General features: G+C 41.9%; 1 protein-coding gene across 3 annotated transcripts in view; it reads right to left on the reverse strand.

The window, feature by feature from the left end:
- AQP4 (aquaporin 4) overlaps window positions 1–10,346 on the reverse strand; it is a 54,643-nt gene extending 44,297 nt beyond the window's left edge. For all 3 annotated transcript variants that reach the window (XM_030213699.1, XM_030213707.1, XM_030213705.1), the window contains exon 1: window positions 10,314–10,346. In XM_030213699.1, the coding sequence (XP_030069559.1) occupies window positions 10,314–10,345 (32 nt within the window). In that variant the 5' untranslated portion in view covers window position 10,346. The remainder of the gene's footprint in view (window positions 1–10,313) is intronic.
- Between the last annotated feature and the right edge of the window lie 294 nt (window positions 10,347–10,640).

Genomic DNA, 10,640 nt, shown 5'->3' on the forward strand with positions numbered 1-10,640 from the left:
TTTGGCACTCTTTACCAGGAAATAGAGCTTCTGTCCTCATTCGCTTAAGAGGCAGTTTAACAAAGGCTTGCAGAATGGCATTTTCTTTTTCTGGCTTAAAGCAATAAAGGAGAGGCTTGCTAGTTCAAGTAGTGAACTAAGATGCAGAGAAGCCATAGTACAAATCTTACTTCTCCCACTGTCTCTCCTTGTAACCATGGGCAAGCCTAACCACTAGGCTACTAACCAGCAGGCTACTATCCACTAGGAGTAGCCTGCTGGTTAATGCAGTGGACGTTGATCCTGGGGAACTGAGTTCAATTCCCACTGCAGCTCCTTGTGATTCTGGGCAAGTCACTTAACCCTCCATTACCCTTGGTACAAAATAAGTACCTGAATATATGTAAACCACTTTGAATGTAGTTGCAAAAACCTCAGAAAGACTATATATCAAGTCCCATTTCCCTTCCCCTATATATATAACCTGTTATTTATGTTCAACATTGCAAAGAACAACTTTTCAGTGCACATCACAAATTTAAACCTCACCACTGAAATATGATCTGTAATACAAACAGGTTGCTCTATCCAAACATACATTTTTTGCAAAACAAGCCAAGTGTTAACCAGTAAAAAACATATTTTTAGCAATCAACAGTACACCTTCAAACCTTCCTTCCTCAATCCACCCTCCACCCTATCCCTTCTCCAAAAATCAACCCAACATTTGTTTATATTGACTCCATGTATTAGTTTGAAAGGCCATGAGCTGGTATCTTTTACAGAGAAAGCCCAGCTTTCTTTCACTCTCTGTATTGCAGGGACTACCGACATGAGCCACTGCATAGCCAACACCAAGCCTTGCCACTGAACATACTCAAAAACTTCACCCCAAAAGCCATAAATCCTTGAGCAATCCCACCAAAGATGTTTATAAAAACTATGCTGTCCATAGCTCCTCCAGCAAACATTATCTCCCTTCTTGGTGTTGGCTTGTGTTTTATCTGGAATATAATACCAACAGTATAACATTTGGACAACATTTTTTAACTTCTCCTTTCTAAAATCTCTGCCCAGGTCTTTTTCTCATGTTTGCATATATCTTGGCTTCCAACCCTGGACTTCATTCGGAATCTTAGAAAATTTTGAAATACTACCCTGCTGAACAGCTTTCTCCACCCCCACTATCTTTTCAAAGTCAGTCACCATGCCACTTCCCTCTGTGACCCCCCCTCCCCCCACGCTATATGAATTTTTAAACTTACAAATAAGGGAAAATGTCTCCTGGTGTAAGCTGAAATCTCATCTGAATATCTCCAAAGCTTAGAATTTGCCCTATTTCCAGAAATTGACCAAAGCAATAAAGCCCTTGTTGTTCCCATTGGTGAAACATACCGCCCTTCCTACCTGGTTGAAACTCTGCAGTAAACCTTATTGGCTTAAGAAGGAGTACCTCTTCCCTGCTAACAGCTTTTGGTGCACTTTCAGCCATGACGCCATGGTTGCCTTCGCAAAGGGGTTCATCATCAGCTCCTTCATGTCCTTTTGTGAGAACTCCATTGAAGGCATATATATCAAAGAGGGCGTTTTCTGTGGTAACCCACTCACTTCCTGTTCTACAGTGACCCAGTGTTTCTCGGTCTCTCCCTGCCATTCTAACAATGCTTTAAGCTGTGCAGCTTGATATTTCATGCCCAAATTTGGAATTCCTAAACCCCCTCCCTTTTGGACAAAAGCATAACTTCCCCTGCTACCATAGATTTCTTCCCTCCCCAAATAAACTGAACAATTTCCTGTGCCATTCCCTAAACACTGTAATTGGAGTCTCAATCAGTAGAGCTTGAAATAGGTATAAGAATTTGGGCAGAATCATCATTCTAACAACCTTCATCCTCTTCACCCATGACAGCAAAGGTTATTCCCATCTCTCCAGTTCTCTATTAATAGACACTTTTATAGGCTCAAAATTCCACTTATATAGGTTAGTGAGGTCTGCCCCCAAGATGACTCCCAGATACCTAATAGAAGAAGACACCCAGCAGAATGGAAACTTATTCCAGAGATTTCTTAATTGTTCCTCTGATAAGACACATTTAGAATTTCTGTCTTTGTGGGATTGGCCTTAAAACCAGATAATGTTCTTCAATGCCCTATTTGTTGTTGTAGTAACCCCAGGGCAACTTCCATCCCAATAGTAGTGACTAAAAAATAATCAGCAAATAATGAGATTTTTTTCTGTTGTTCCCTGCCTCCTACTTGCAGCCTCTCAATTTATAAGCACTCCCATATCCCCTGAACTACTGGTTCAACAACCAGGGTGAATAGCAGGGGTGACCATCTTCAGCTCAAATGCAGAGGAATACTACCCATTTAATTGAACACATGACAGTGGTGGATGCTATATTTTTTATAACCAACTAATAAAGCAATTCCCTATTCATGTCCTCTCCAACACCAACTGCCACCACAATCAGTGGAGTCTGCCCTATATGGACCTTCCAGAATATATTAAGGGCTCTTCTTATACCATCCACTGCTTTTCCACCCTCCAATGAACTCAACCTGATTGGGATATATTAGCTTTGGCATAACTTGCACTTGAGAGTAAGCTAGCACTCTGGCCATGTTTTTTGTATTTATCACTAGGAGAGATAGCCTATATACTCCACACTGGGTGATATCTTAGCCCAGTGTGGGCAAAATAGTGAACCTGTCAATCTCACATAACAAGATAATTTCTCTCCACCAAATAGTGAATTGTGTAGCCTTGCCAATAGTGCTGCTACCAAATGGCTCATTTTTGAAACAGAAAAATGTCTAAAAGTGGCACAAAGAGGCAGATGGACTTTTTTTTTTCTCCAAAATGTCCAAATCCCTATTTTCAAAACACATTTTAAGAAAATTTTCTATGCAGTTCATCTGCACTGTGTCCAAATCACAAGGTGGTGTGTCAGGGGCATGTTGGGGGCAGGATTTGGGTGTTTCCAAAACATGGACATTTTTCTGCCATAATGGAACAAAGCAAAAACATCCAGGGTTAAAAGTTGGACATTTTGGTCTAGACCTATTTCAATCACGACTAAGGCATATAAGGTGCCCTAAATGACCAGGTGACCACTGGAGGAATTAAGGCATCCCCCCCTCCCCTTATTCCACCAGTGGTCACTGAGCCCCTCCCCCCAAGAAGTGAAAGAAACAGTACATACCAGCCTCTATGACAGTTTCACATTTTATGGCCAGTCCTATTAGAGCAGCAAGTAGGTCCCTGGAGTATCCTAGTGGTTGGTGAAGTGCACTGTAGAGATGGGGACTCAGGGGACTCAGGAGAAAGTGTGAGCCTTCAAAAACCCACCAAAAACAAACTGAACCCACATATAGGTGACACCTGCAGACATAAGGGATGGTGCACAGTTGGTACAGTATGTTTTATATAAGCCTCTTTGTTGATGCTTAAGGTGCTGCCTCCACTAGGTGTCCAATCTAGGATCAACCATTAGATTAAAATTTGTCTCCGCCCCTACCAGCAAGTTAACTTTTTTGTACTGCTACAATTTTTTTCAAGAAGTTGTTCCAAGGATCACCTCTGCTAACTGTTGGAGTACACAGAGACCCAATAACATAAGAACATGCCAATGGTCCGTCTTGCCCAGTATCTCGCTTCCAACAAGTACCTGACAGAAACCCAATTAGTAGCCCCATTCCATGCTACCAGTCCCAGAGCAAGCAGTGGCTTCCCCCATATCCATCTCAATAACAGACTATGGACATTTCCTCCAGGAACTTGTCCAAACCTTTTTTTAAATCCAAATACATTAACACTGTTACCACATCCTTTGGCAACAAGATCCAGAGCTTAACTATTGTTTGAGTGAAAACATATTTCTTCCTGTTTGTTTTAAAAAGTATTTCCATGTAATTTCATTGAGCGTCCCCTGGTCTGTACTTTTTGAAGGAGTAAAAAATCGATTCTACACCTCAATCATAACCCCCCTCTGCCATCTCTTTTCCAAGCTGAAGAGCCCTAACATCTTTAGTCTTTCCTCATATGGATGGAGTTCCATCCCTTTTATCATTTTGGTCACTCTTCTTTGAACCTTTTTTTAATTCTGCTATATCTTTTATGAGATATGGAGACCACAATAGAACACAATACACAAGGTGAGGTTGCACCATGGAGCAACACAGAGGCATCATAATATTCTTGGTCTTAATTTGCATCCCTTTCCTAATATTTCCTAGCATCCTGTTTGCTTTTTTGGTTGCTGTCGCACAATGGGCAGAAGAATTCAGCGTATTGTCTACAATGACACCTAGATATTTTTTTTTAGTGCTGACTCCTAAGGTGGACCCTAGCATCAAGTAACTATGATTCATATTAATCTTCCCAATGTGTATCACATTGCATTAGTCCACTCTGAATTTCATCTGCCATTTGGATGCCCAGTCTTCCAGTTTCCTAAGGTCTTCCTGCAATTTTTCACAATAATCATGTGTTTCGACAACTTTGAATAGTTTTGTGTCATCTGCAAATTTAATCACTTCACAAGTCATTCTGATTTCCAGATCATTTATAAATATGTTAAATATTACCGGTCCCATTTCAGATCCCTGCAACATTCCACTATTCACCTTCTTCCATTGAGAAAAATGACCATTTAACCTTACTCTCTGTTTTCTGTCCAATAAGCAATTCCTAATCCCATGACTTTTTTTATTTTCTCAGGAGTCTCTCATGAGGAACTTTGTCAAAAGCTTTCTGAAAATCTAGATACACTACATGAACTGTCTCACCATTATCCACATGTTTATTCACGCCTTTAAAGAAATGAAGCAAGGTTGGGAGTGGACCCTTGACGGGCGCCGCTGTTCTGGAGGAGTCGATGGCATCCCTCGGGCTGGATACAACTTTGAGCCCCGACCAAAGAGCTCCGCCCCCGCAACCGCCGATCACAAGCTCGCTGCTTCAGGGAGAGCAGGGGCCAGTGCAGTAGGTTCAGACAGGCAGTTCTGCAAAATTTGTTCGGAGTCTAGAATCCAACTCCGCCCTGCTAGACCCTGTTTTATTCTGTTCCAGGCTGCACCTACACAGCTAGCATGTATATAGCATGTTTCAGGTCGATTGAAGTGTTAGTCTCAATATTTCAAGACTCAGTTACACTAGTTTTCTTGTTTTTGGTCAGCCTGCTAGAGAGAGATTCCCAGATGTGAGATAAAGAAGACCTGATTGTCCTTGGAGAAAGCAAAGATACTTATCTGTAGCAGGTGTTCTCCAAGGACAGATGGCTTATTATTCTAATGTACCCTCCCACCTGCCCTAGGAGTTGCATTTAGTTATAGGTTATCTGCTTTTTGTTTTTTCACCTGACTGGTGGACCCACGCTTGCGCATTGGGCAGGAAAGCACCAGCACATGCACGGTGGGACGCTGCTAGAACCTTCTACTTTACTCACTAGTCAGTGTCTGCACCGGGCTCCATCAGATAATGTCACCCAGATGTGAGAATAATTAATTTAATTTTATTACATTTGTACCCCGCACTTTCCTACTCATGGCAGGCTCAATGTGGCAGGCAATGGAGGGTTAAGTGACTTGTCCAGAGTCACAAGGAGCTGCCTGTGCTGGGAATCGAACTCAGTTCCTTAGTTCCCCAAGACCAAAGTCCACCACCCTAACCACTAGGCCACTCCTGCTGTCCTCAGAGAACACCTACTACATATAAGTATCTCTGTTTTATGTACCATAATATGCTCTAAAACCAAATTATAATGGACTCAAACATCCATGGTTATCCAAATAAGATGTTAATTGACCTGCAATGTTGGCCTCTGAGGGTTTAGACGTGTTGCAAGATACTAGCAACAGGTCTAAAATGGACAGGTTAAAACTTTTAAGAATGGGTGTAAGAATAATTCCACTGAAACTAGAGAGATAATGCCCCAATTATAACAGAGATTTTAGAAAAGATGAAAGCTAATCAATAACTTGTCTCCTCCATTCTATTAGCCCATACCTCACCCAGGTGGAGTAAATTCTTAATTTCCCTCATTCCCCCATCCCTCTTCCCTCCGTCCCTTTTCTACCCTCTACCACACAATCCCCTTTCCCACTTCTTGTGCCCACTCTCCCCCACCCCCTCTAACCTCTCCCAATATCATTTCTAACCCTCCTTCTACTTTCCTCATGACTTCCTGGAAGTACGAGACAATTTAGCACCTTTGCCCCCATAACTGCCCATCCCCAAACAGCTCTCATTTTCCCTCTTCCCCATAGTAACACACATTCACATACCCTACCCTTTTCCCCTTTCACAACACTTTCCTTATACATGCCAATCACATTTCAAACCACAGCATATGAACTCTGCTCATGAATGCTCAGTCCCCCTTCAAGTCCTTAAGTCAACTCTGCACTTCTGCTCTCAATCAACATCCTTCTCTTCCACACATGGTAACTCATCTTCCTGGTGTATGCTATGTCACCATCAAGACGGGTTCTCGGCCGCTGTGCCACCACCACACATGCCTGCTCAGGCCTGGAAGTCAGCAGGCCCTCCTTCTGCCACAATGCCTATGCTTTCTGGAGGGAGGTCATCTTCTTGTGGCTCCCTCAAGTGGTGATCAGTAGACTAAAGGGGAACAGCCATTTATAGCACCTCTTTAAACTCAGTACAAAATAATGACAGTTCTTAGAAACTTTCCATGTCACGATTGATCCAGGAGATAGCTCCCTTCTTTTCTTTTCTGCAACAGGCATCTTTTGTCCATATAGCTGTGGAGGCAAACTACTTTTTCTTTGTGGCATCTCCCCTTTCTTTGAGCCTAAAGCCTTGTGCCTCTCTCCACTTTAATCTGAAGAGCCCCCCCCCCACACACTTCTCTCCTGGACCCATTGCTTCCTGATAAATTTTTTTTCCACCATCACCACAGCAGCAGCATCACGGTATTCCTCAGGGTCCATTACTGTCATTATTCTTATAATGTTCCCTCTGGATCTATTCTCTAAGTCCTTTTCTCATCCTATCAGGTTCAAATGGCTTTTCTGTAGGACATGGCCTTAGAAACATAGAAACATGACGGCAGATAAAGGCCATATGACCCATCCAGTCTGCCCATCCTCTGTAACCTCTAATTCTTCCTGTTCCTAAGCGATCCCACATGCTTATCCCATGCCTTTTATATTCTGGAATAGTCCTAGACTCCACCACCTTTACCAGTGGAGATCTGCCATACATTCCTCCTGTTCTCCAACTCACAGCTTCACTTCCTCCATTCTGCTCGCTAGCTCAGCAATATTAATTCTGATCTCTTTTACTGCCTCTTTGATCCGGTCCCTTACCAACTGCAATTCTCTTTTAATAACAGCCGAACATACTCACAAATCACCCTTAACGAGGACCGCAGTATTATATTCACTCTGCTGATGCAGGGACACTTCTGGCTGTGCCCTGTCTTCTGATGCACTCTCGCCTATTTCCACATCTCCTCTATTGTCTGGCCACATGCGCTTTTCACTGCCTTAGGATCACTCATGCAATTCACCGGGCATGGGTCATCTATTCACTTCCAGGCTGGCATTTTAGACTCCAGAAGGGTTTAGCAGGGGGTCTCTAGCAAAGATTTTGTACTCCCAGGGAAAGTTTTGAGCACCACACTTCAGGGATTTTGCTCAGTCTGTCCGGGAGCTCCGGTCTCATGTGGTTATGATATCTACTGACGTCTGAGCAAGTCTTACTGGTCCAGATAACAACTTATGGAGTAACTGTATAACGTTTTGTCCATAAGCAAAGCCTATTTTACACACCGAAGTGGATTTTTCTAAAATTGCACAACCTCATACATATGTAAAAAGTTAGCACACAGAAAGAATGCACCTTCTTTTCCTGATTTGCATAAGATCTGCAGCAAACTATAATTGCACCCATTGCAACTTGTCCACCATAATGCTCCCCAAACCCACCCCCTGAGCATCCATTCCCTCCCAGAAGAATGTCCCCTGAAGTCCCCTCTCCCCCAAGTGCATCCATCCTCCTCCCCAAGCCCCCCTGAATGTTGTTTGTTTTGCAGAACTGCCTCACAAACAATGCACCTCCATAGTCTGCTATTGAGATAGATATGGGGGAAGCCACTGCTTGCCCTGGGATTGGTATCATGGAATGTTGCTCCTATTTGGGTTTCTGCCAGGCACTTGTGACCTGGATTGGCCACTGTTAGAAGCAGGATACTGGGCTAGATGGACCATTGGTCTGACCCAGTATAGCTATTCTCCCATATTTGTACCACAATTCAGTTGTCTCTAAAGATTGAGCCGCACAGTGCAGAAAGTTCAGTGTGAACTTCCTGCACTGTGTGGCTCAAGATTTCAGAGAGCGGAATTGTGGTGGAGAAGTGGGAGGTGCATTGCTTGTGAGGCAACCCTGCAAAGCAAACAACATTAGGGGGTATGAAATCCAGAGCAGGGGAGATGGACAGGACACAAGTTTGGTGCCTGTGACTCCCTTGCACCCTGTGCGGCTGCACGTAGCTCACTATAGCCCTGGTCTGCATGTAGGAGTGGAGCAGAGACAGAGTTGTGTATATGTATTCTATGCTTGTACCTACATCCACAATTTGTGTGCCAAGATTTGAATGATATTGGGATTGGGTGTGGGAACCTATTTGATAGGCTCCTATCTTACCTTCATAAAACAGCAGTAAAATAGGCATTTTTTGCATAAGGAATAAGGAGAGGTTATATAATTACCCCAACGGACTATATACCTTCTCTGAAGAAAGGACATACCTACAGTACTTGAACTGTAACTCACCCTAAGCATGTGTTTAGAAAGGTCAGTAATTCAATCCAAATCCAGCGCAGGTTTTAACCTGGCTAAATTACAGAAAGTCTTTAGCCTTTGAAAACTGACAGAAATTAATGCTCTAGCACCCTCTGCCAGCTAGTCTTCATCTCAGCACTGGCTCTCAGACAGCACTACCAGACCTTCCCTTAGTAATAAAAGAGCTCCCTTCTCAACCCTTAGTCACCGAGGAGGGAAAGGCACAGAAAAAGAGGGGAAACAGCTGCTCATTTTAAGGAACATTTCTCTTAAAACTTGTACAAAATGCAATAATAATACTTAAATGGGTGAGATCATGCTCTCAGTAGTTAAAACAACTTCTATGGAAAATCAAAACACAGAACAAACAGAACTGGAGATGAACATAAAAAATTATCTTTTTATTAAAGTGCAAAGAGCATAAATAAACCAGAAGAAAATCATGCTGCAAAACTGTCAGTTTGGTGCAAACATGCAAAAAGTTGTATATTCCTCTACAGAAACATATTCTTGTGTACTCTGTGTCAGGGTCCAGCTATGCTCTGGTGTGTCTGTTATGCGGCACATTTTATATTCCATATGTTTGGATATATTTCAAATAATTTCTCCTAGTAAGTAAAATACTCGTGCATTGTCATCAATGTTTAAAATGCACAGAGCAACTTGCCGAGGTTTTAGGCTAATACCAGTCCCCTTCAAGATGACACCGTTCAATCTTTACATTATAGCAACTAATGCAAACTTTTAGTGAAAAAATATTTAGGATAGTTCCAACATAACAACGCAACACAATAATAGCAAAAGGCATGTATGTTTGCATTCAGCAAAGGTTTACATAAAAAATTCTTCTCGGAAATGCAGAATAGCAGCAATATTGTCACAGCTGGAACAATGCATGTTATTATATAAATCAAAAAGGACAAACACAGCAAATGCAGAACAAAAATATTATATAAATCGTTTTCTTAGAGAGTGAACTGTAAGCACTGATTGCTGTAGTTTGGGATCCAAAAATTAGGAATGTGAACCACAGCAAAAGAAGTTTAAAACCCAAGAATCATTCAGTGAATAGGGTGCACTATGATTGTAGTGCTTAATCTATGTATGTAAGCAGCAAAAAGCGAGGGCTGGGTTTTCTCTTTTGTCCCTGAGCAAAGTATTATGTTGTTCTAATAGTTTTGCAGCTTCCGTCTGTTAATGGTCTTCCTCCAGCATTTTGAAGACACAGCATGCCTTCCAAAGTGCCTTTTAGAATGGAAGACAGTTTGATAAGCATTCGATATGAAGTTGATTGAACTGGCTGTTCAAATATTTCTTACGGCTTGTATCTGTTTTATCTAAACCTGCCCTCTAAGAATTACAGTTTAATTGCTATCATAAAACCACAAAATAGACTTGCTTTTTTTGATTTTTTCATAAGTTTTCTCTCCAAACTACATTTTATTGCAAAAATAAAGTCTGGACTTTTTTTCTTCTTCAATAGTAAAAGCAATCTTGAGTCTTGTACAAATAGCACACTTACCACCGACCTCTTGATGCTGATCTGCCACACATTCCTTCCTTGAATGAAGTGGCATACTCCCTTTGTCCTGTCTAGAAGACTCTGTTTCTGGGAGTCAGGTTACTGCAACTTCTCTGATTGGGTTTAATGAAGCGCAGGGTGTGGAAACATTTTGAGCCATACCACTATTGTTTTTTTGAACTTGAAATAACTTTTCCTTACCTGCCCTTTTGTTTTAAACTACACATTTGACACACCAGGGCCAGAGAATATTTTTGGCTGGTAAACAACTGCTCAGTATATGAAGTAAGCATCTTTTCTAAGTGCTTATGTAGCAATTGGTAATCG

The sequence above is a fragment of the Microcaecilia unicolor genome, chromosome 1, assembly GCF_901765095.1.
Source record: "Microcaecilia unicolor chromosome 1, aMicUni1.1, whole genome shotgun sequence".
Lineage (NCBI taxonomy): Eukaryota > Metazoa > Chordata > Amphibia > Gymnophiona > Siphonopidae > Microcaecilia > Microcaecilia unicolor.